The sequence below is a fragment of the Equus quagga genome, chromosome 2 (genome assembly GCF_021613505.1).
Source record: "Equus quagga isolate Etosha38 chromosome 2, UCLA_HA_Equagga_1.0, whole genome shotgun sequence".
NCBI lineage: Eukaryota > Metazoa > Chordata > Mammalia > Perissodactyla > Equidae > Equus > Equus quagga.
Window position 1 is genome coordinate 57,723,760 of NC_060268.1, and position 26,546 is coordinate 57,750,305.

Sequence of the window (26,546 nt, forward strand, 5' to 3'; positions counted from 1 at the left end):
GGCCACCTTTTCTATTGCTTTTCTACACCACCACCACTCCCCACCCCCACGCCCCCCTTCCCCACCCCTGCTCCAAGCCCCAGTCCCCAGGAGAGTGCTAAGCATTCATATACCCATTGGTTCTCCCTCTGGGACTTTGGGGAGAATGGCTCCCAGGGACTCTCTTTCATTGTCCTTTATGGGCCATGACAGTGAGTGGGCTGAGGGACAGTTCAAATTGACACTGGATTTGTCAGGAATAGGGTCTTCAGTGTCCAAGACATTGGTCAAGTTCTGCCCCACAACCTTTAATGGCTCATTGTTGACCACAGGATTGAGCTCAAATTCCTGGCCTGGCTTTAAAGCTTTCAGCAGGGAGGGGGGCCTCAGCCAGCTCCTAGCTTTGTCTCGGGTATACCTCTACCTTTCAGTCACAGGGGCTTCCGCCAGCTTCTTGAACAAGGAGGCTCAGGTCTTTGCTCAGGCTGTTCCTCTGCCTGGAATGCCATTTCCTCTCTCTCCCTCAAGCCTCATACTGTGGTTCACTGAAGACCTACCAGATGGGGAGGAAGCTTGGTCAAGCGGAAACTGTAAGGGCCTGGGATTGATTCCTGACTCGGTCATTTAGTAGCTATAACCTCAGACAAGTTTTTAAACTTCTCTGGATCTCAGCTTCCTCATCTGTAAAGTGAAGCTACCAGGAGCTGCCTCACGTAGGTTGTCCTAAGTATCGGAGCTGATATATGTGAAGTGCTTGAACTCATAGGTATTCAGTGGTTTCAATCCTTCCCTTGTCAAATTTGAGCTCCTCTGAGGTGTTGATGTAAATAATCCATAATCAATCTATAAATCAAAATTGGGGTGAGTTTATTAAGAGCCAGGGTTGAGGACTATAACCTGTGGCCTTCTTTCCCCAAGGAAGGAAGCACAGTCCAAAGAAGCGGGGTGCACAGAGTGGTTATATACCATCTTGGGACAAAGAGCGTATATGACATATGATAGGAATCTCCCTCTTACAATAGTCACAAGATTGCTTTGCTGGCACAGCAGGTGAGTGGTCACAAGGTGAGCACAGCAGGTCAGTAACCAATCCTCAGTTTTTAAGAAGAGAGTCTTATCCTTAAGGGAATGCCAATATGGGGGAAGATACATCCTTATCTTTAAGGGTATCATTCTTGGTTTGGGGGCATCGTAAACGTTTAAAGCAGATGTACAATGCATGCTCAACAGGCCATATCAGGCCCTTTTGAAAAAACAAGGTCAGGTTGAATTAGTTTTAAACCAAATGGCTTCCTCATATACTCCAATATATCCTAATGCTTTTCATTTTTTTATCAGAGGAAATATCTACACTGCCCTCATTAAAAAAACCTTTTTATTGAAATATACATGGATAAAAGTACACCAATCCTAAGTATAAAGTTCGGTTAACTTTCAAAACCAGAACACACCTGCATAACCAGCCCCAGATCAGGCCCCCAAAGCTCCCTTGTGTTCTTTCCAGTCACCACCACTATGTTCCCAACCTTTGACCAAGGGTGATCACTGTCCTGACACCACAGAGGAGGGTGCCTGCTCTGTACTTTATATAAATGGGATCTTACACTATCTTACCCTCACTTTTAAGGAGCCTCTCCCATCTCCACGCTCCCATAGCACTGTGTCTAAACCTCTGACACAGTCGGTCCTGTGGGCTCCCAGACGGGAGGAGCAAAGACTTAGTTCCCTAATTACCCTCAGTGCCTCTCACAGGATTCAAATGGATGGAAAAGGCAAGCAGCCCAAGATTGTTGGTGAATTTTTCTGGGCCCCAACCCCATGCTGAGAAAAACAAGTATTTATTCAGTGGTGAAGCCAGCCCAGGCGACAGTGGTTTCTCAAAGGATGCATTTCCCTTTTCCTCTGTTTTTTTGACCTCTGATCCACTTCCTTCCTTTGGAGGACTTCCTCCTCCTCTGGCCAGGCCTCAGGCCTCAGGCCTCAGGTCTCACTGACCCTCTGTCAGCACCTTCGCTGAGGGCCAGGCCCTGTGCTGGAGGCCTGGGCAAGCTGCCTCCAGCGGCTCCTCCATGAGACTGAGACCAGGCCTGGGCCATTCTTCTTTGAGGTTGGTTTGAGCACGGAGGTGGGGGAAAAGGCCTCTGGGCAGATGCAGGGTCAGGTCCTGGTCTGCGGTTCAGCTCTTGTCATCCAGAAAGCCACAGGGCCTGGGGCAGGACCCTGCAGGCCTTCCTCCGACCCTTCTTCTGTCCACATGATGCTCCAGGAGATGAGGACCCTCCAGGGAGCCCCCATACACACACTCACATGCACAGAAACCAGGACTAGCAACGCCAACAACAGAGACCTCCTAAGCATGCTTAAAACTCTGGAATAATATATTGTATTTATAGATAGCATCTTTATTTTGTTCTTGTGTTTTGTTTTAGATTTTAACTTTCAAAGTTTGTTTATCCAGTGCTTTTCTCCCTCCCTCCCTCGCTTTCTTTCTGTCTCTCTCTCTCTTTCTCAAAGAGAATGTTGATTGGCCATTAGTCAAGTTATGTGCCCATGCTGGGTGAACGAGGCCCCATTTGTAGTGCTGTGTGAGGAGAGTAGGGGCAGGGCTGGCCTTTTCCCTGGTCTCACCCCTGCCCCAGCCTGGCCTTGGAGACATCTGCCCAGCAGGCTATGTGGCTGGATCTCATGGGTCCCATCATAGTTCACTGACCTCCAGTCTGTGGTAAGGTCAATTGTCCAGATCGTCACAGGGCTGACTGGGTGGGAAGGTGACTCCAGGCCTCCACGTCAGTATCTATGGGATATGAGCCCCTACTCGAGCATCTATGAGAACATCAGCCTCATCCGCAGCTATAATGGCTGCCTTCCTTCAGGGTGAAGCATTGTCCTCTCCTTACAGGGCCTCCTTAGAATGCACCTGTCTCAAAGGGGTGAGCTTATTGCATTCCCTTTCCTTCAAAATCAGGAAGGAAGAGCCTGAGGATGAGCTCGAGTACAATTAACTCTGGAAAAGGGGGAAGAAGCACAGTAAGAGGGCCCTGCAGACAAAAGCGGGTGGTGGCTCAATGCCCGCCACTGCTCAGGAGCCTGCCTTGCTGACACGAATCAGAGGCAGGCTGGATGGAAGTGCCTTGTTGCAAGAGCCCATGAACTCCCTGGAAGGGGCTCTTAGCCTGCAGAAATGCCCTCACTGTACATATACCACACACGTGCCTATATATCGTGGACACACCTCCACAGCACATCCCCACAAACCCCGCCCTACGCTTCACTCCTACCTTTCTCCACCATCCCCACCACACACAGAAGTCTAGAGCTAGCAAGGTCTTAAAAATCCTGCCATTTTGTAGACAAAAAGAAGAGGGTGGAGAGAGGAGAGACCTGCTCAACGTTCCCCAGGGATAGCGGCCAAGTCAGAGCAGGTGCTTAGGTCTCCACATAGCTGTAGCTGTGTGCAGCGGAGACACGACACCTTATCTCCTCTCCCCAGCTGTGTAACCTTGGGCACATCACTTAACCTCTCTGAACCCCAAGTCTTCATCTGTGAAATGATAACACCTACTTCAGTGGGCTTTTTTGAGGAGTCATGTGGCATGAGCACCCTCCTTGCAAGCTGTAAACATGGTGAGGGATGGTGGACAGTCAGAACTCTGGCCTTTTCCCTTTCTTTGAAAGTTCATCTTTCAAGATATATTGGAAATATTTTTGTAAATATTTTTCTTTCCTCTTATGTCTCAACTTTTTTACGGTATTTTTTATTATATAGAAGTTTGTGATTTGAATGGAGTTACCTATATCCGTCTTTTCCTTTAAGATATTATGTTTTTGTGTCTTGTCTAAGGTTATAAGTGAGAAACATTTTGTAAACGAGATTCCCCAGACAAATCGCAGAAAAGGAAATATAAATAGATCTTAAAAATAAGAAAAAATTCCCACAAATTCTCTTGTAATGAAAGAAATGCTGAGATACCAATTTTTCAAATTATTGGATTAGCAAAGATCTTAGAGTTTGATAAAACACTGTACTGGTGAAGCTGATGAGGAGCAAGTACTGTCATACTTTCCCTTAAATTTCCCATAAATTGGTATGACCCTTATGAAGGGCAATTTTGCTATATTTGTAAATATTAAAACTGTACATACCAATTAATCTAGCAATTCTACCTCCAGGAATTTACCCTCAGATATTATGCATGTATGAAATGACATATGTACAAGGTTATTCATTATAGCCTTGCTTGTGACAGCAAAGGAAATAACCTAAATATCCATCATTAGGAAACTGGTAAAAATGTGTTTCATCCATACGGTGGGCTGCTATACAACCATACATATACAACCATATATACAACCATAACAAAGAATAAGGAAGCTTTTATGAACTGATATGGAAGAAAATCTCTATACTGTTACGTGAAAAAAGCAAGGCACAGAGCAGTATTTATAATACGCAATACTCTCACCCCAAGAGGCAACCAGACACCCACACCTTGGAAGCAGGTCCCACAGGTCACAATGGTTGGGGAACCGGGCAAGTGCCACCCCATCCCGAGGGTACTTGAAAATGTACAACCAGTGGTTTCGCATCATCATACAGTGGGAGGTTAAGGGCCAACTCCCAAGTGGTTATCATGGCAGCCGACCTTCCCAAACGCAAAGAGGCTGAACGACATCTGGAAAGAACCCAACACAGCCATTACAAGCGTCCTGTTATTTCGGCTTCCATTAAGTCAAATGAGTGGATTGCTTGAAAGTTGAATGGGAACAGCACGATGACCAGAAGTTTTTGGACAGCCTTGTGCAAGCAAGAATCAAGGCTGCCACACAAGGGTTTAACACTGAAGACAGACAAAATAAGCAAGGCTCACAAAGCTGGTGACTCAGACTATGAAACAGTCCTCAAACCACAATTTGAGACTGGCCAATCAAAAACCAAGTGCACTTTTATAGTAAGGATCATGGCTGAGATATTCGTATTTCTACCAAATCAGTAGCTATTGAATATTAATATTTTTACTTGTGATAACCTATGTTTTGCTAGACAACAAAATAATATCTTACTTATCTTGTTACTTTAATCAAAATTCTTCATTTTGCTTCTTTTGTTGAATGCACACGTTTCATATCTTAGCTATATGTGATCAAATAAAATGATTCAGATCAGTCACTTTATTGCTTTAAATGGCAACTAGTCTAATCTAGTAGAAGACTGCAATACGTCTTTTCCTTCTTATAAAATTTATGATTAGGCATAAAATTCTGAAATTGCATATGACAAAATAAAAATCAGTTAGTAAAAAGATACGCAGCCATTTGTGTAAAAAAGGGGAAAGAATATATATCCATATATATTATTATATATGTGCTCTTATATATATGTATATTATATACATATGTATAATCTCTAGAAGGATTCACAAGTAACTAATAATAGTGAATACCTGCTGGAGAGTGGAGGGAGATTTGTCTCTACATGTTTTCATACTTTTAAATTTTTGAACCATGTGTATGATACTTCGCTCATTCAGAAGATTAAAAAACACAGTTTTAAAATAATGGCTGATTCCTGGAACCCAATTCAGAATATCAAACCAGACTTTCAGGGCCCTGTTTTTCAGAGTTGCCCAGGAACCTCTGTGGGGAATCCTGGCCTGTCATAGAACATCCCTAAGAACTGGCTGAGCCTTAGATCCAGGAGTCAAGGTCTCACGGCCTGTGCTGCGCCACCTGGTGGCCTTAGCCAGACAAGATTCCAAGCATCCCTATGAAAAATTCGTGGGAATGCCTGGCAGATACAGACAAGGACTGAGGGCAACGTGGCACTGTGTTCACAGGCTGAGTGGGGGTGGCTTCAGTGGGCACACAGTCAGCATCCAGGGCTGCTTGTCTGGGTCTCGATTGGAATGAGGCATAGCTCCTAGAGTTCCATAGCCTCTGTGTCCCAAGGAGCCACCCAGAAGCGGCCTGCAGGAGCACACAGCACGTGGACTTTAATTAGACCTGGCTTCAAACTCTGACTCCGCCATCTACTAGCCTTATTATCTCATATGGCTTGATGTCTCAGGTCCTCAGTTTTCTCATCTGCCAAATGGGCACTGATATAAGTCAGGGAAAGTCTGCACACCAGTCTGAAACAATGCCTGTGCATAGCAAGAACTTCATAAATGTTAATTCTCTTCTCTTTTGTTACTACTGATAACTTTACTCCCCTGCCCTACAAAAGAGTAGCCTGGCTCCTGGGAGCTTTCTGTGGCCGCAGTGCTAGGAGGGCTCAGCACTGGAAAGACTGAGGAAAAAGAAATCCTGGTAATCCTAAACGTTCTCCCTCCCTCCTTCCACCTTCTTATTTCTTCTTTAGCTACCAAGGAATAAATCCAGGCCTGGCTGAGGTGAGGAGGGAGTTCAGGAAGAGGCTGCAGTTCCCACGGGTGGGGTCAGATCCAGATCCAGATCCACTCATTCCTCCAGTAGGCCTGGGGCTCCATCAAGCTCTTTCTCTAGCCAGAGAGCAAGATAGCGCAAAGATCACAATGAACGAGCAAGGGGTTAGGGGACTCAGAGAGACACTGGTGAAGTTACTAAGTTGGTCACTTGATCTTTTGGATTATGACACTGCTTCTAGCAGCTCCTGTTAAAATGCAGAGCCCATTAGCCCCTCACTCTTCATTCAGGTTAGCATCTTAGCTTCCCTCCTAGGTCCTCTCAAAGATGGCAGAACCCAAGGCAGATGGGACACTAGACCGAAAAGTTTTTGTTTGATGCTGTGGGCAGGAATGTTCGGAGAACAGGGCAAAGCAGCCTGGGAGAAGTGACTACAGGGTTCAGAGCTGTCTGGGGTGGGAAGACACCAGCCTGGCCAGAGGAAGAGCCTCACAAGAGGAAATAGCAAGGTCACCAGTGTTACAATTCTGCGCTGGCTGTACTATGTACCCATGGCAGCAGAGAACCTCCAAGAAGTTAGATGCCAGGAGAACAGAATCATGACCTTAGGCATCACCTGACTCACAGGTGAGGAAACTGAGGACCAGCGGAGGTACTCGCCGCAGTCCCACGTGAGCTGACGGATGACCCTGAGCTGGACCTTGAGTCTTCTTCTCCCCATTGTTCTTGGGCTTTGGAGCCAGATAGAACTGGATTTGAACCTGAACTCTCCAGTTAGTTTGCTAGCTTTGTGGTCTTAGAAAAAAATCATTCACCGCTCTGAGCCTCGGTTTTCCTCATCTGTGAAATGGAGACAATAGCTCTCTCTCAGGATTGTTGAGAAGACTAAAGATAATATATGCCCATCACCTGACACGAGGCAGGCACAGGACAAGTGGGGCCACTGTTATCATTGCTTCTCCTACCCAAACTGGCCCTGGCACAGACAGGAAGGAAGAGGGCAGCTGCTGCAGCTGCACTTCGTGGTGGTCAGGGCAGCGGCGTGGGGTCCTGGATGGCAGAGCCAGATGTGTGGAGAGCAGAATGTGCTTCATGGCCTGGCGGTGAGGCTCTCTAACTAACCCCAGCTTGCAGAGCGTGCAGCCTATGGGGGCCACACACCCAGCCTCGGTGTGGAGAGGCTGCGGAGGCATGGCCCCTTACTCACCTTAGGGCACTTGCCAACCGCTTGCTTTGCGGTCACCAGAGTGGTCACCAGGGGCAGAAATACTGCAAGGAGTCTCTATCCTCCTCTCCCTTTGCTCCAGTTTCCTCACGGATGTATTTATTCTTATTCTTTTCCTGTACGATGTCAATACGAAGTGTGGTTGTTGCAGCAACAATCACTTTCTGAGTGCAAGGTACTGGGCACTGATTATATTAGCTCACATGCATTAGTTCATTCCCCTGAATCCTCACCGCAGCCCTGCAAGGAACATGTTGTCATGCCCATTCTACAAGAGGGGAAACTGAGGCTCAGTTCCTTGCTGAAAGTCACTCAGCCAAGAAGGTGCCAGAACTGAGATTTAGATCCAGATGCCTGGCCCAACTTCAAATCCAGTGTTTCCACACCTGAGACTAGCACCTCCTGCCTGGGATTGAAGCTTCTTTCCAGGGAAGAGGGGTAGATGTGGGCAGGGCCTGCAGGTTTTGGAGGCTGTAGCAGGCCTGGCTCCTGGGCAAGTATGGGTGCATGGGGGAGTGGGGAGCCTCATGTGAATTCCAGAGAGTTTATTCATGAGGCAACTCTGAATGAGTGGAGGGCAGCCCAGCAGCAGAACAAGGTAAAGAGCACCGCCCAGCAGGAAAGGGGAAGACAATGAGGGGGACATTAGGTCCTTTCCAACGTCTGCTCCCCTGCTCTTGGCAATGCCCTCAGTACCCCCTACCAGTTTAGAAGGAAGCTGATTCTGCCTGAGGCTCGAAGGCCCTGGGTCTCAGGCCTAAACAAATCACCTTTATCCATCCCCATCTCTGTTAGTGGTCCATGGGTGAGCACATGGACCAGCAAGACACATGGAGAGGTTCCTTGGGGTCTTCAGAAAGAAGCCGCCCACTTTTCCGAGAAAGCTTCCATGGTTCACCTTTCTATGTGGTTTTACACCTCAGGGCCCTATTTTAAAAAACGCGACCTGTAGGAAAGATGAGAGGCCACAGAGTCCTGCACCCCCCTGCAGAGGCCCCTGGCTAAAGTGGTGAGAACCCAGTTGAGACCAGAGTAATGGGCTAACAGACACCATAGCCGCTCTCCTGACTCCTAGCCCAGAGGAGTCAGCCAGGCGCCCAGGCCAAGGCACTGGGTATTTTGAGGCTCCAGCATCATCAGCAGGGTCTAGGAGGCCTCAGCCATATTGTATTTCATGTGACCCAGGCACTGGGCCAGCAATGCAGCCACGGGGAGCCAACCTTGTGCCCTTGCCACTGACCTGGGCCCCATCTCCTTTTCTGCTGGTCTCCAGAGCCAGACCAGGGCAGAGGCATTGTGGGAAGGGCCCCTGCCAGGCCCAACAGGCACAAGAAGCAGGAGGCAAGAGGGCAACTTTAGCTGCCACCAAAGTGCCCAAGAATGGGTTTTGGGCCCCTCAGCAACTCCATCCTCTGCCCATTCCACTGTAAATATCCTGAACAGTGTTTGTCTCTGGACATCGTATAGGGCATAGGGAACCAACCATCTGGGTTTGCCCTGGACGCTCCTGGTTTTAGCACTGAAAATCCCATGTCCCATAACTCCTCGGTCCTGTGCAAGCAGGAAGGGTTGTTGGCAATCTCCTACCATCCTCCAGTTGTGACTCCCATTTGAAGATGCAGAAACTGAGGCCCAGGAAAGGCAAGTCCCTTGCCCAGGGTCACGGAGCTGGAAGGTAAGCGGCTGGAACCCAAATCTGTCTAACTCTTCCTGCCCCCTCCCCACATGAGGCCTGCTTCCTGCCCCATTCAGATGATTCTCATAGCCCCTAACTGCTCCCCCTCCTCCTACCCCCCACCTCATCCAGCTTTCCCTCCGTGCTCAGGGCTATTTTTCTAAACTAGGGCATGGAATCCCCCGGAGGGCTTGTTAAAGCAGACCATTTGGTCCCACCCCCAGAGTTTCTAATTCAGGAGGGCTGGAGTGGGGCTTGAGAATATGCATTTCTAACAATTTAGAAAAGTGCTGGCCACACTTTGAGAATCATGGATGTAAACCACAGCTCTGATAACATCTCACAAAACCTCTGGACTTCCCCATGCTCACTGAATAAAGGCCCAGGCCTGGGTTCAAGGCCCTCTGTGATTCACCCCTACAGCTCCCCTCCTCTCCAGGCCCCCATCCTGCCAGGCCACTCCACATCCTCAGGAGACACCCTGCTCTCTCCTGCCTGTGTCTTTGCTCCAGCGGTTCCTGGCCTGGACTCCAAGTCCCCTCCACACACACAAATCCCCTTATCCTTCAAGCCCATCTCAAATGCCACCTCCTCTGGTTGCCTGCCTGGGCCCCCATCAGTCAGGATGAAGGACTCCTCCCTCAGCTTGCAGCTTAGCCCCTGTTTCATCCTGCCCTGTGTAATAGCTGTCCTTCTCACTGGCCTGTGGACCCCTTGAAGTCACGGACTGTCATTTCCATCTTTGTCTACGTATTTGTTAAATAGATGTGACCCCAGAAGACAGAACCAGGACAATGGATGGATCTTCGGGGAGGCAGATTTGAACTCAATCTGAGAAAGAACTTGTAACAATGTGAACAGTTTGACACCAGCTCTTGAGGGTCCTGCCAGGAGATCAAGAGCTCCCTGTCAACTCTGGGCATCTTCAGTGGGGTTGGATGAGCACCCACAAAGTCCCTGAGGTCCCTAGTTAGGCAGGGACTGACCACCCCAACCTCCTTCTCAGGCCCCTCTCTCCCCAGGAGATCCTGACCCCCATCAAACCCACTGCCCTGCATTCCAGACCCACAAGGCCCCACAGGCTGGCTGGATCTTCCAGAGGCAAGTGATGGTAGGTGAACATGAGTTTGTGTCAGTGGTCTTCATTGTCTGAATAGGAGAAGTGACCAGTGGTGGGGCTCCCCTGCTCCAGGCCAGCCTACCTCCTCAGAAAGACCAACCCCTCCTTGATGCACCCACAACCCCTTCCCTCACCTCATCCACACCTGTGCCTCCAGTCTCATGGGCTGAAGGAAGCAGCTCATCTATGGGTAAGCTGAATATGTACAGGTTTGCTGCCAGCCTGGGTTCCTTGGGAACAGTGCCTAGCCCACGCCAGGCACCTGTAAACGCTCAGAAGGTGTGTGTTTACTTCCCAGGCCCTGTTCAAACCCTTTCCTCATTCATGGTGCCCTACCAGGTACACATGATGCCCTCCTGCCCTTCCCCATCCGCTCTTAGGAAAGAACCTGTGAAACCCATTCCAATCAAGAAGCCTGTGGCTGAGGCTTCCTGCCCCTGCCATCCCTGGGGGAAATTTTACTGTTAAATCAGACAAGCTTGAAAGACTCACTTGATTGCATTGTGGCTAAGCTTACCATTGTGGTGTTTTTGTTTATTTGTTGGTTGGTTGGTTTGGAGAGGGAAGAGAAGGATTTTCCAGAGTCTGGACTCATGGCTTGGTGGGGCCTCCCAGGGTCAGCACTAATTGTAAGAGTTTGGCGAGATCTGCAGTTGATACCATTCAGGGCAACCCGCCCTGGTTTCCTTCCACACCAGGGAGTGCCCGTCAGTCAGTTTTAAAGCCAGCAGCTTGGTTATGGGAACGTCCTGAGAAAGCCATGACCCAGGGGACCAGCTAGGGAACACTCGGGTCTCAGCTCACCTTCTGCCAAACTCTAGGTCTCATGAGCACTCTCGTTTCCGCTCCTTCCTGGGGCTGGCTGAGGTCATGACCTTCTGAAAGAGTGCAGGGTCAGCCAGCCCATCTGAAATTTCCCCTCCCTATATGTGAAAGGAGATATGTCCAACTGTAAATAGAGCCCACATCCTTATGACTCAGCAGATGTGGCTGTCCTCAATCCCATCCCCTAGAATGTCAAATAGACCAGCCTCAGAGGTCTGACAGCATTAGAACAGAGACTGCAAAGCCTGGGCCCAGAGGCACTTTCCCCATGAGTCCTTTTGGACAATACCCAGACACCCAGATACACTCCCAGAGACAGATGCACACACTCAGACACCCAGACACCCACACACACATAGTCAGATGCACACATACAGAAACAAAGACAGACACACACCAAAAACTCAGACACATCACTGATGCACACACACATACACATACTCCTCCAAAGGACTCAGCCCGAGTCAGATCTGTCCTCTACGCCTGACCCTGAACACCTCTTCCAAACTCAACAGGTGGCCACTGGCTCTCTGGGTCTCTGACCTGGAACCAGGGTCATGATGGCTAGAGGAAGGGAAAATGGTAGAACTACTAATTCAACACCCAGAAAAGAAGTGTCACTCTTTCATTTATTTGGTAACTTTCCCAAGTCCAGCCATGGGAAGGCATAAGGACTAGCAATTAGAACACTAACCCATACCTTCTCTCTCCTTCTCCTATCAGAAGGTTACCCATCCTTTAAGGCCAGACAAAAGTTAACGCATAGTAGGCCTTCAACATCAATGCTATTGAACTTAGTACGGCCTTGAGGGACAGGTGAGCTGGGAGAGGGTGGCTGCCCAGCACCTGGTTCCAAGGACTCTATTTTGGCTTCTTGCCACTCTAACGTCCTGCAGCTATCCTTGCAATTTTGGACCAACCAAGGAATGATAACTCATTCATTAATTCATTTTGTAAATACTTACTGAGCACCCATAGGCACTGCACAGAAAACAGCAAATAGAGACCCAGTCCTGCTCTCATACAGCTTATGGCCCACCAGAGGAGAGAAACATCAAAAACCCAAGTAAGTCTTTTTCTCACTTGAGGAAGATTGTCACTGAGCTAACATCTGTGCCAAGCTTCCTCTATTTTTTTGTATGTGGGATGCTGCCTCAGCATGGCATGACGAGCGGTGTGCCGGTCCACACCCAGGATCCAAACCTGTGAACCCCAGGCCGCCAAAGCAGAGTGTGCAAACTTAGCCACTACGCCACTGGGCCGGCACCCCCAAGTAATTCTTAAAGTAAGTATTTGTTATGGGCTGAATGGTGTCCTGCCCATCCCCACCCTAAAATTCCTATGTTGAAGTCCTCACCCCCAGTACCTCAGAATACGACCGTATTTGGAGGTAAATTCTCTTTAAAGAGGTTATTAAGGTAAAACGAGGTCATAGGGTGGGCCCTAATTCAATATGACTGGTGTCCTTATAAGAAGAGATTAGGACACGCAGGGAGGGAAGACCGTATGAAGACACAGGGAGAAGACGGCCATCTACAAGCCAGTGAGAGAGACCTCAGAAGGAACCAACCCTGCTGACACCTTGATCTTGGACTTTTAGCCTCCAAAATTGTGAGAAAATAAAGTTCAGTGGTTAAGGCACCCAGACTATGTACTTTACTATGGCAGCCCTAGTCAACTAATACAATATTTAATTAAAATTAATGAGTGTCACAAAGGTGCAGTGAGAGGTTGTAGGAGGGGGACCTAATCTCTTCCAGAAAGGGGGGAGGGTCACAGGAAATGTCATTTAACTTGAGACCTAAAGAATTAGGAGTTACTTCTAAAAAGGTAGAGAGTGGGTAGGGTTTGGGGTGGAAGAGGGGACACTGTGGACAGAAGACCATGCCCAGGTCCTGAAGCAGGCAGGAAGGAGCCTGCACCTGTGAGGAACACACGGTGCTCCTGGTCCGGAGGCTGGAGCACGTGAGCAAAGGGCCCCAAGGCTGGAGCAACAGGCAGGGGCCAGTTGAGAAGGCGCATCTTTGGCCACGTTCAGGATTTTGGGATTCAAGATGAGAGACAGGAGAAATGGCTGAATCAGTGGGTTAGCTTTTACTTTGAGAAATGCTTTTTAGCCAAAGACACAAACCGCCATCACTTTTTAAAAAGACACAAATTGAGCACTAACTGCTCTGTACCCAGCTATAAGGTGAGTGGGATGGCTCTGTCTGTCCATGCCTGCCAAAACAGATCAGTGGAGACAAAAAGAAGGCAAGAGTTCAAACTGCCCTCCCTTCTCCCTCTCTCCTTGGGTCAGCTCAGGTCCTCTGGGAAGCAGATGCCAAGATGGAGTCAGAAGTGTAAGAGGTCTGGGTGAGGAGAGTATCTATGAAAGATAAAGGGTGAGGAAGCAGGAGTAGGCAAGGGAGAGCTTTCAGATCAGATGGAGGTCTGACCCCTAAGAAAGGAGAGAGGGAAGGAAGGAGGATTGGACAGGAAGGGCCTCTGGTTGCAGTGCAGCTCTGAGAGTCTCGGCTAGGTGGGTGGAGAGCCCCAGAGCGAGGACTAGGGGGTCCCACACTGACAGGAACGCCCTGGTTCTAATACCTGCTACCCCCACCCCCTCATGCTCAATAGTTGGCTGAAAGCAACCTGGGGAGAATGTGGCTTCAGTGTGAATGGTCTGGTAAATGCCTAAGGTGCTGGCAGCTGGGGGCTGGCAGCCAACAGAGCTCCTCACTGCGGGTTCTCCTTAGAAGGGAGATCTGAGGGGGACACCTCCACAGCTGCCACTGCTGCCACTGCTTCTCTCCTTCCTTCTTCCCTTCATCCCTTCCACCCTGCCTTCCCTCCTCAGATCTTCAGTAGTCATACTATGTGCCAGGCAGTCACATTATGGGCCCTTCATAAATGCTATCAGACACAGTCCTTCTCAAAGAGCTCTCGATCCAGAATTTTCTCTCATTCATAGATGGAAAACTTGCACGTCCCTTTGTTCAGGCTGCCTGGCTCCTCTGGACAAACCTCGTGAGCACCCCATCTGCCCTCCCTCTTGCTGGCCAGCTCTAGATGCAGACTCCGCTCCATTCCATGCCTGTTCACAGGGCAACGTGCATAGACAAGTTAAGCGGCCACGTCAATGCAGCGCTTAGTTTGGTGATTTGAAGTATATCTGGAAACTTCAACGACAACATAATTCTTCCTCACTCCTTCCTCACCTTAGCTCACCTCACCTTAACTCACTATTCCCCTGAAGTCACTTTTTTGGGTACATTATAAAACCGATACTTCATTTCTCAAACTAGAGTTGGAAAGGTGTATATACACCAACCACAGCAGAGTTACAGCATCCCAAATGTTGTCTATTGGGCATCAGCACTGACGTCTGAGTAAGAGCCAGGGCTTCTGATGCTTCAAAGGGCATCTGGAATATAATGTCTACAAAGACGTCAGTCCCTGCTCTGCCAGGCACACGCCATGCTGGAGCTCACACACCCGGGGTAGGCTGTGCCAGTTCAGGCCCACAGCTCCAGCTCCCAGGGGCATTCAAAGCTGGATACAAAACAAGAAGGCAAAACACTTGCTCTCTTTAAATGAAGAATTAAATATGCTCACACCTGTTACAGGCTAAATTATGTCCCCTCAGTTTCATATGTTGAAGCCCGAACCCCCAGCACCTCAGACTGTGACCGTATTTGGAGATAAGGCCTTTGAAGAGGTGATTAAGTTAACATGAATCCCCTAGGGTGGGCCCTAATCCAGCATGGCTGGTGTCCCTATAAGAAGAGATTAGCACACAGACAGGAATAGCGGGAGAAGACTGCCGGCCGTCTACAGGACAATGAGACAGAAAACCAACCCTGCTGACATCTCGATCTTGGACTTCCAGCCTCCAGAGCTGTGAGAAAATAAATTTCTGTCGTTTAAGCTGCCTAGTCTGTGGGGTTTTGTTATGGCAGCCTGAGCTGACTAATACGATGTCAAAAAGAACAAAACAGGGTGGGGCAAAGAGTTGGTGGCCTGCATTTACTTCTTCAAAGAGTTGTGATGCCCCTTGAGGTGAGCTACAGCCCTGAGAGAAAAGACAAAGCAGCAGGAAACCGCCCTCCAGCGCCCTGACTCCAGCGGCCAGGTGCAGCCTCTGGCCCCCCAGCAGGCCCCTCCGGAGGGGTGGGAATTGCACAGCCAGCTGAGAGCCTCCAGCACACTGTATCCTGTGTGTAATAAACCTCCGTCGAGTGTCTGTGCAGAATCAGGCACCACACAGGTGTGCTGGAATGGAAGAAGTGAGGGAGAGCGCATCCGGGCCCCAGGAGACCTCCACTCAGAGTTCAGGCCACCAGGGTTGAGTGCCACTATTGGCCACTATTCTCCTTTTACATTTCTCAGAGTTGCCTGTAGTCTGAGTGCGATTAAATTACACAGTTGGTCTCAATGAGGCACTCATGACAAGTAACATTGATGTTATTATCGCCATTTCACAGATGAAAAATTCAAAGATCAGAAAGGTTGAACGACAAGGCCAAGATGCAACAGTTGACAAGTGGCAGGACTGAGCCTGGGCCTTTTGGCTCTGAGTGGTGAAATATAATAAGAACTGTGAAGAACTAGAAAAGGGAATTGAGCAAAGACATAGGCTCACCTTCTTTCAATTCAAACTGAGATGAAGAAACCCAAGTGCAGGGCTGCGTAGGAGCTGTGGGTAGCCCAGATGGCTTTTCAAACCCCAGGCAGCCTCTGGGTGTAAACCCAGAGAGACATAAGGCACCCAGAGCATGAGTTGGCAAACTTGGCCTCGTTGGGCTCAGAAGATGTCCTCAGACCAGAGTCCTTGGGCAATTCCAAGGGGAGGAGGTGACTGGGGAGGCAAAGCAGGGAGGGGCGGGGGTTTTCTACCCCTTCTCTTTAAAATGGGACTAATAATCTAGCCCAGGTATTCTCATAGGGTGGCAGGATGGCCTCTGATCAAAGTGCCAGTCAAAGAACACAGAGAAAAGCCTGCCATCCAGTCGTGAGGGAAGAAGCACACTCAGGGACAATCCCCATGCAGCCTCCATGTCCTGTCCACTCTGGCATCTGGTGGCCATTTGGGTTGATTTTTTTTACCTCACTTCCTCCTTTTATTATTTGATGTAATATTTGATATGCACAAAAGAATACCTAACTCATGTGTAAGCATGCACAAAAATAAAACAAACTCTTGTGAGCCCACTGTGAACTTAGCGTTGGCTAGAACACCGCCAATAGCCTAGCACCCTCCCTTATCCTCCTCCCCATCTCAGTTGCTCAGAGGTAAGCTTCACCTTGATTTTTTTTTTTTCTGAGGAAGAATAGCCCTGAGCTAACATCTGTCCCAACCTCCTTCCACTTTATAGGTGGGCTGCTGCCATAGCATAGCCAAGGAGTGGTGTAGGTCTGCACCCGGGATCCGAACCTGTGAAACTGGGCTGCTGAAGGGGCGTGCATTGAACATTACCACTACGCCATGGGGCTGGCCTTCACCTTGAATTTTGAGTGTAGTCATTGCCTTGCTTTTAAAATATAGTTTTATCATGTTTGCATGTATCCCTAAACAACGTATGATATAGTTTTTGAGCTTTATAAAAATAGTATTCTACTGTATATGGTTCTTTGGGATGCTTTTTTTCACTCAACACTGTTTCTCCAGGAGAAGTAGAGAAGAATGTAGATTTGTGGGGAGGCAAAACTGGGCTGGAATCCAGATTGCAGCTACTCCAGCTGTGTGATTTCATGCAAATTTCTCAGCTCTGCTGAGTCTCAGCTTCCTCTTCTATATAAATGGGGCTCTCATTTCCCTTACAAGGTTATAAAGAGGATTAAATGAAATGCTGCACAGGAAATGTTCCTATTCCAGAAAAGGTTTTTAAAAATTGTGAGTTTCTTTTTTTTTTTTCTTTCATTTGTCTTCTAGCTCAGGGGTGGAGGATCCTGATCCACAGGGGAAAAAATACTTAACAAAATTATTTCTCCCTAGATAATATAATCAACTGTTTTTCAGATTAAGAATGGGAACATGAATTTTATTCAATAAGTACAGACATTACTAAAATATGTACTTCAAATATATATTGTGCCATGCTAATTGGTGGAGGAGGAGAGAAAAAGAGAAATAGTAGGAGAAAGGAAAAAACAGGAAGAGAGAAACTATTAATGGGAGGTCACCAACTGTGTTTCTGCTTTTTGAAATATCAGTTAATCATTGTTCACAGCTCTTCCACTGCTCCAATCCCTAAGTGTATTAAGGTTTGCTTAGAATGGGATTCTCTCAGCAGACCACCAAGGAAGACATTATTCTTTGGGGTACAGCAACAGTGGACAGAACAATGTGAGGATGACATCAAGCTGGGAACTAAACGGAAAGAAAGCTCTACAAGCCTGTGCCAGATGAAATTCCTTGCCATATCCCTGACCTCAATTTAGCTCTTTTCACATGTATCTACTTGATTGCCTGTAGAGCACAGGACTTGACTTTTCTTTCATAGAGATTTTATGGCTCACTTCTTATGATATGGCCTTCATTTGCTTCCAAAATAAGGTTTTCAGCAAATAAATATGCGAGTGGAAAAGGCAAATGCAATCTAAGATCTGGAGTCAAGAAAGCCAGTGAGATCGACCTTAAAGTGCAGCACACTAAAATATTTATACGTGCATTTGTGAAATATTAATGCAGCATCCTACAAACACATGGGCAAGTACTTTGGGGCAGGGCACCCTCAGACTTCTTTAAAGATTTGCCTTTTAACTGAGCACAGCTTTGGGGGAAGCTCCCTTCCCCCGGGCCCTTTCCTTTCTGCTCATCTTACTGTTTTCTCCTCTCTCCCTCCTGGCTCACTTTTCCCCCACTCACCTTCCAAAACTTTCCCTTTCCTTCCACCTCTTCCCATGTGCTTCCTCAGTCTCAGTGCCTCTCCCTGATCCTTTTTATTCTGGCTTCCAAGGCCCTTCTCCTGGCTTTCTGGTCAGCAACACCATTCTTTCGGCCTGGAAAGCAGGGCCCAGATTTCTATGTTGTTACAGTTCCCTTACCATCTTCACTCAAGGGTCCAGGTAATCCATCTCTTTTTCTTCTCCCTTCTCCCTGTGGGTCCTTCTCCATCCACATCCTTAAAAAGTCCCCTGCCCCTATCTTGGCCATAGTTGGCAGGTGTATTAGTTTTTTAGGGCTGCCTTAACAAAGCAGCACAGACTGGGGGCTTAAACAACAGACATTTATTTTCTCACAGTCTGGAGGCTAGAAGTCTGAGACTGAGGTATCAGCAGGGTTGGTTTCTTCTGAGGCCTCTCTCCTTAGCTTATCATTGGCCATCTTCTCCCTATGTCTTCACGTGGTTTTCCTTTCATGTCTTAAATCTCCTCTTCTTATAAGGACACCAGCCATATTAGATTAGGGCCCACCCCAGTAACCTCATTTTAACTTAATTACCTCTTTAAAGACCCTCTCTCCAAATTTACGCATATTCTGTGGTACTAGGGGTTTGGAGACACAACTCAGCCCACACCAGCAGGGTAATGGTAATAGGGGTAGTGGGAACACAGGCATTATATGCTGTATCTTGGCTGATTTTTTCGTTTTTTTGTGAGGAAGACTGGCCCTGAGCTAACATCTGTTGCCAATCTTCCTATTTGTGCTTGAGGAAGAGTGTCACTGAGCTAACATTTGTGCCAATCTTCCTCTATTTTATGTGGGACACCGCCACAGCGTGGCTTGATGAGCAGAGCTGGGTCCGTGTCCAGGATCTGAACCTGCCAACCCTGGGCCACCGAAGCAGAGCATGTGAACTTAACCACTACGCCACTGGGCCATTCCCATGGGCTGATCTTCTTGGGCTGAAAACCTTAGGGAAGGGTGTAGAAGATAAGTGCCCTGTAGCCCAGAGGGGGTGGTTCAGTATGACCTTTCGAGGTACTGTCTACTCAGCACTCCCACCCTGGGTGCTCCCTCAGAGTCACAGGCACCTGAGCTGAAGAAAATCAGATGCAGATAGCCCTAAAAGAAGCCAAGCATCAGGTAAACCAGAAGTTTAATAAAAATGAAGGAAATCACAATACAGTGGGCTGGCAATGGGCTGCTTTAGGAGGCCTGATATGTTGGTCAGCCTGACATGCTGACCCCATGTGGGTTCTGGGAGGTCACAGGATTGGTCCCTCACACCCCAGGATTCACTTCCCTCACTTGTCTTGTTCCCGTGGGGGAGGCCTCTGTCTTCCTGGTGTACTTTTGACCAGGCTGGCTCTGCACTCCCTCATCCCTTGTGGATAGCTGCCTGAGTCTGACCTTCACCCACGAAGATGATGTTCATATGCATCATTTTCTTAAGTCCACACTCCCACCCCAGGCTCTGAGGTTGGCAGTAAGGTGAAAGCCGTTTCATGGAGAATAAGAGCTTTGGGAATGCCGGAGCCGCCTCTGTAGGAGACAGCCACAGCTCCCAGGGTCTCCTGGCTCCCCTGAAAATTCTTCTGAATCCTGCAGGCCCACCTCTCTTGCAAAGTGTTCAGGAATGCAGAATGCCTGGGTGCTGGTGATGAGCGGAAACCAAGAGTCTGTACAGACAGGGGCTCCACTGGTCCTGGGCCTCCCTGGTGACCATGGAGAGCCGGCCCAGTTAGGAAGTACTGCTTCTCCTCCGGGGGTGGAGGGCCTTCCTTCTGGCAATGTCCTCCTCTGTGTCACTCTCACAATTCCTCTGGAAAAAAAAAGAGGCCCAGGGCAAGAGGGTCATAAGATGCCAGGAATGGGGTTGCGTTGGGCGACGTGGGCTGATACACCTGGGCCTGGGGCCTGCAAGCCAGGGAGGGAGATATTGAGAGGAAGCCTGTTGCTCTGTCTAGAGACTGGGGGTGGGTGGGAGGAGCTGGGGAGGGACCTGAAATGGGGCCAGACCAACAGCCTTGAGGCCTCCTTCACAGGAGGAAGCAACTAGGGGAAATGAGCAGAGTGTCTAGGGGTAACCAGGCACCAGGAAAAGCCAAATTCTATAAATAATGAAGATTATATCTGGTATCTTTTGTGGACCACTTGGATAGGTTGTCTGTGGGCTGGTGGGTCTCATGAACTCAGCCTAGAAAGAATGGGGGGAGGGGCAAGCCACAGGGATCTCCCCAAGCTCTGATCTGATGGCCACCACTCTACACCCCCACTTCTTGGACCGGCTTAGGCTGCACCTGTAGCAAGACTGGCCATGCACTTTCTCCAGGGGAATGGCTTCTGTGCTCCATTTTCATGAAACAGGAAAAGAGTAAAGTGCATTCTAAGCTAAACCAGAGCTGAGGCAGCCACTGTGGAGGTAATAGTGCCCTTTTCATTCAGGCCACATCAATGTAATCAAATTATTAAAATTACTAAAAGAAGTACTAATTCAGAAAGACTCAAGCAGGTCATAAAACATCTGTTGTCAGGGGCCGGCCCCGTGGCCGAGTGGTTAAGTTCGTGTGCTTCGCTTCAGTAGCCCAGGGTTTCACTGGTTCAGATCCTGGGCGCACACACAGCACCGCTCATCAGGCCATGCTGAGGCGGCGTCCCACATGCCACAACTAGAAGGACCCACAACTAAAATTATGTAACCATGTACCGGGGGGCTTTGGGGAGAAAACGGAAAATAAAATCTTTAAAAAAAAAAAATTTGTTGTCAGATGTTCCACTTTAATGCTTCCTAAACAAAAGGGTCTATTATTATTCTTTTAAAGGAAAGTCCCTTTGGGAAAGCTGTATAGCAGATGTCTGGGACCCAATCCTTTTCCACTTGTAGGGTGGGCCATTGAGCTGATGGTGCTGAGTGCTCGAGTAAAAAGAGGACTATTTTCAAATGTTTGCACAAGGACAAAAATTAGGAAAGAAATTCACGTTCTTTTCAATTACTCTCTGGGCCTCCACCCAGGAGGTTTGCATTGTTTCAGTGCAACGCAGCCTGAAAGGCACGTCCTCTGTCGGCCATGCGCCTTCCCAGGGCCTTCTCTCCTTCCCCTGCCTGAGCCAGCTGGAAACCCAAGGTCAAGATCAACTTTAGCCAAATACATCCTGGACCAAGTCTGGCTATGACAATAAAAATAACTGAAGCTCTGCTGAACAGCAACTTTTTAGCAGGAGTCGGAGCCAAACCATAACAAAGTAAGCTGGGGGAAGTCTGCCTGTCATCAAGAGGGATTTTCAGAGGGACAGAGTCCAGGCCCCTTTTACAGCAGATGAGGAAAGTGGCTAGCAAAGGGACATGGCTTGGCTAAAGCCACACAGTTGTTTTGGGCCTCTGGAGCCATAAATCCTCAAGTCCTGGGCAAGACGAAGAATCAAGAAGAGCTCAGGCTGAAGAAAGAGGACCCAGGGATGTGTGGGGGGAGGGAGGAGCGTAGGGTCGGTGCCGGGTCCTGGGCTGGAGCCCCAGTGCTGTGTGTCCTGAGGCTGCTCTGGACTGACCACCCATTTGTCTCAGGCAGTTGCCTTCCAGCCTCTTCCTGAGCAAGAGTCACCTTCTGTCCTGATCTGTGCTGTCCCAGACACTCTTGGGGCCCTCACCACAGTCAGGGAGCAGTGGGGAGCATCTGTCCAGGGAACCTCTACCAGCTGAAATACTAACACTGTATTCAGAAGCAGTGGCACTGCATTTTAAAGTCTACGGGAGGATTTTAAACAATAACGACTGCTAACGTATTGGGCACTTATAATGCCAGCCTCTAAGAACATGTCATCATTTAATCCTCATGACTATCCTGTGAGGTAGGAACTATTGTTAACCCCAATTTACAAATGATAACATTTTGGCACAGAGAGATTAAGTAATTTCTTCAAGGTCACACAGCTAGTAAGGGGCAGATGCGAATCCTGGCAGTCTAGCTCCAAGGCCACACTCTTGATCAGTATAGTATATTATAAGTCCCTCATTTTAAATGTACATAAAACAATAATAAGCTAATCAAATATAAGATATCGTCTAAATATTCTTCTTCTTTTTTTTTTTGAGGAAGATCAGCCCTGAGCTAACATCTGCTGCCAATCCTCCTCTTTTTGCTGAGGAAGACTGGCCCTGAGCTAACATCCATGCCCATCTTCCTCTACTTTATATGTGGGACACCTACCACAGCATGGAGTGCCAAGCTGTGCTATGTCCACACCCAGGATCCGAACCAGCGAACCCTGGGCCGCAAAAGTGGAACATGCGCACTTGACCGCTGCACCACCAGGCTGGCCCCTAGATAGTCTTCTTATTCTTATTAATGGTAATCTAAAGCAAAACAGAAATGGAGAATTGAAAACTGAATATAAAGTTCCCCTTCTACTGCACATCTTTGGGTCGTCAGGAATAAAATTTGGTTTGTCTGTTGTAATCTAATTATCCAGAGTCCTCAAGGTCCCCAGCAGGCCACAAGTCCTCAGGGAAAGGCTGGGGCGGTGGAGCAGCAGCAGAAGTCCCTTTGAAGGCCCACTAAGAAAGGATGGAGACCCTCCAGAAGCTCACGCTGCCCGTTGGAGTGCTCCCCTCCCAGCCCCACCCCAGTGGTCCCCCTGAACACGTGGCCTCCACTGATCACACAGTACAGAGGAGGACAGGACCAGCAGAACTGGCTGGAAACAGTTAAGACCCACCTGCTCTCCCTGTCCTTGAGCTCCAGGCCACCCCAGAATTCCGCTCAAAAAGAGGGCCCTGTGTTTACTCACCAGGTCCTCATCCGGCCTCAGGTGCACCTTCTTCAGCAGGGAGCGGGTGAGGTGGTTACACAAGGAGACGATGCTGAAGGAGAGCTGAGGGAGGGAGAGACAAGGAAGTGCCAGGTGAGAATGTGCACGGAGACCCTGAGGGAACCAGGAAGCCGCCTGGGCCCCTGCCCCCACCCCTAAACCCTGACACACCTTCCACCGCCTGCGGACATACTGCTTCTTGAAGTTCTCCAGGTTGACCGCGGACTCCCTACGCACCAGGGCTTGCTGGCTGTCGACAGGCTGGGAGACAAAACAGGGCATGGTGGCTGATGCCCCGCTTCGGACCGCAGCCACCCCCGACCACAGGCCATCCCTAGCCTGACCCTGACACCTCCCCACCAGGCAGGGCATGCAGAGGGACGTCGGTAGCACTGAGGGCCATGGTTACAGATGTCTCAGCTGTTCAGGAGATGCCCTTGGTGCCCCCAAGCTATTATTACCACAGCCAGACACACAGGCCAGCGGGGCTGGAAGCTCAGCCCCCTGAAGGGGAAGAGTGAGGGAGGGCCTACGATCGTGGGTCTCTTTGGGGAAGGGTCACAGTAATACAGCAGCCTAGGATGCCCAGTGTGCACTGGCTGGTCCTGGACTTAGCAGAATGGACGCCTTGTTGGCAGACAGAGAATAGTATTCCATTCAAAGATGAATTGAAGGAAATAGGGGCTTCGATGGGGGTGAAGAGGAGCCGAGATGTGTAGTTGCCCTTCACAGTCCGGCAGTCAAGGCTCTGCTTAAATCCCAACTTCTCCAAGAAGCCTGGCATGGCTTCTCTGAGCCTGACTTTTCTCATCTGTAATGTGGGGATAATACATGACATTATGTCATGGGGTTGTCAAGGATTAAATGAAATGGGTATGTAGAGTGCTTAACCTACAGATGCTCAATAAATAGTAATAAATTACTGATAGCCTTCTTGGCTTCTCCATACCCTCTTTTTTTTTTTTTTTGCTGAGGAAGATTTTGCCAAGAGCTAACATCTGTTGCCAATCTTCTTCTTTTTCTGCTTGAGGAAGATTTGCCCTGAGCTAACATTGGTTGCCAATCTTCCTCTTTTTCTGCTTGAGGAAGATTAGCCCTGAGCGAACATCTGCAACAATCGTCCTCTATTTAGTATGTGGGTCGCTGCCACATGTCTGATGAGTGGTGTAGGTCCATGCCCAGGATCCAAACCTGCAAACCTGGGCTGCTGAAGCGAGTGTGCAGAACTTAACCACTATGCCACAGGGCCAGCCCCCATTCCCTCTTTTGAATTTTGAAGTATAATTGATACACAAAAAAACTGGACATATTTAATGTATACAATTTGATGAGTCCATTCCCTCTTGAATTCCTTCCCTTTTATAAAACAAGGTTTTCCTAGATCAAGAGATCAAGAAATGGGTTTCAGGGGTTCTATGAACCTTCTGAAATGGTTTGCAAATTTTAGTGTGTACACTTGTATCTGAAAGGTCAGAGCAGCATCATTCATAATAGCCAAAAAGTGGAAACAACTGAAATGTGCATCAACATTTGACAGACGATTGGATAAGCAAAATATGGGATATCCATTCAATGGAATATCATGCAGGAATATTATTTATAAAAAGGAATGAAGTACTGATACACGTGACAACATGGATGGACCTAGAAAACATTACGTTAAATGAAAGAAGCCAGACACAAAAGGCCACATGTTGTGGGATTCTATTTACATAAAATGTTCAGAATAGGCAAATCCATGGAGACAGAAAGCAGATTAGTACAGTCCCCCTTATCTGCAGGGAATATGCGCCAAGACCCCCAGTGGATGCCTGAGACCACGGGCTGTACTGAACCGTTTATATGATTATTCCTATACATACATACACGTCTATGATAAAGTTTAATTTATAAATTAGGCACAGTAAGAGATTAAAAACAACAATAATAAAATAGGACAATTACAACAATATGCTGTAATAAAAGTTACCATAGATCTTAGCAACCTCAGCATATGATTTTTTCTTTCCTTAGTAAGTTGAGAACTTTCAACGTTTTCACTTAAAGGAAGCATTTTACGGCTTCTCTTTGGCATATCCGAATTGCCAGCATCACTCCTCTTGTGCTTTGGGGCCATTATTAAGTAAAATAAGGGTTACCTGAACACAAGCACTGCCATAAAGTCGATCTGACAACCAAGGTGGCTACTAAGTGACTAACAGGCAGGTAGCGTACACAGGGTAGACACCCTGGACAAAGGGATGACTCACATCCTGGGAGGGACAGAGCAAGATTGCATCACGCTACTCAGAACAGTACGAAATTTAAAACTTATGAACTGTTTACTTCTGGAGTTTTCAACTTAATATTTTCAGACCATGGGTAACTGAAAGGGCAGAAAGCAAAACCACAGAGAAGGGGTCACTAATGCTGCTGGCGGGGACTGGAGAGAGGGGACAATGGTAAGGACTACTAAAGGGTATGACGTTTCTTTCTGGGATGATGAAATGTCCTAAATTAGATAGCGATGATTGTTACACAACCTTGTGAATATACTAAAAGCCACTGAATTGTACACTTTTAAATGGTGAATTTTATGGTATATGAATTATATCTCTATAAAAAAAAATTAGTGTGTATTTACAGGTATGCATTTCCTCTGAGGAAAGTCGATAGCTTTTCTCAAGGGACTCCATGACTCAAGAAAATGAACTGCCCAGGATGATCCTCAAGGTCCATCCAGCTCTCTTTTCCCCTCTGGGCTGACAGCCTCCTCACAGCAAGGCCTCACTGAGCACCACTGTGAATGCTGAGTGAGGTAGCTCATAGGCTCCTGAGAGCTGGTCTCGTCTCCTAATCACAGCTGGGGCACACCTCCATGCTTGTTTACTTTTCATCATGGCGCTAAGCACCAGCGCAGACTGCTGGCCCATACTGCTCTGGACTTAAAATCTTCTAGCAGGAAGCCCTTTCCATATTCGCCCAACCCTCATCCTCCTGGAAGGCCTCTACGTATTTCAAAGCTCCATTCAAACATGACCTCCTCCAAGACAACTTCCAAGAAACAATGTCTCTCTCCCCGACATGACCAAAACACACGTGAGCTCCCTCACTATATACAGTACATCATCTATCTCGGTCAGCTCTGCAGCGGAGTCATCCCACTAGTGGAAAACAACTTGAGGACACAGGAAGAATTTTCTTCATGTTTTTGTCAACATCCCCTGCCCCATCTCCTCCCTACTCAGAGCATAAAAGGTGGGTGCTTAAGGTGTATGGTTAAATCGTTTCCCTGAGCTGCTGAAGAGATAAACTGGAATGAAATCCTAGGACCTGGGACCTGCTCACTTTCGCCAATGAGAGGCCCAGCCACCTGGCTCAGCAGCCATGACACCATGCCTGGGTGTCATGACACCATGCCTCCCCACGGCTCTGCCTGGGAGTAAGCAGAGTCCTTGGAGGGGGTACAGAAGTAGGGAGGAGTGGCCCGCACAACCTTGACATGGAGGGGAGAAGAGAAAGCCAGAGGCTAGTCACCCTCCCAAACTGGAACACAGCGGTTTGGGCCAAAGAGTACAGGAGGAAAGAGAGGCAGGGAAGAAGGAAGACGGAGAGGGAAAAGAAGAGAAAAGGAGGAGGGCGCTGAGGGGACCATCAGGCCACACTCTCCCAGCTCTGTCCTTAACTG

General features: G+C 48.3%; 1 protein-coding gene across 3 annotated transcripts in view; it reads right to left on the bottom strand.

The window, feature by feature from the left end:
• Positions 1 to 19,757: 19,757 nt before the first annotated feature.
• The window catches only part of DAPK2 (death associated protein kinase 2), a 116,035-nt gene continuing 109,246 nt past the window's right edge, over positions 19,758 to 26,546 (bottom strand). Inside the window, exons 11-13 of one of the 3 annotated variants that reach the window (XM_046654518.1) lie at positions 23,051 to 23,140; positions 22,859 to 22,942; positions 19,758 to 19,895 (exon numbers count right to left, since the gene is read on the bottom strand). In XM_046654518.1, the coding sequence (XP_046510474.1) occupies positions 22,891 to 22,942; positions 23,051 to 23,140 (142 nt within the window). In that variant the 3' untranslated portion in view covers positions 19,758 to 19,895; positions 22,859 to 22,890. The other 2 variants (XM_046654514.1, XM_046654515.1) reach the window with 2 other exon arrangements.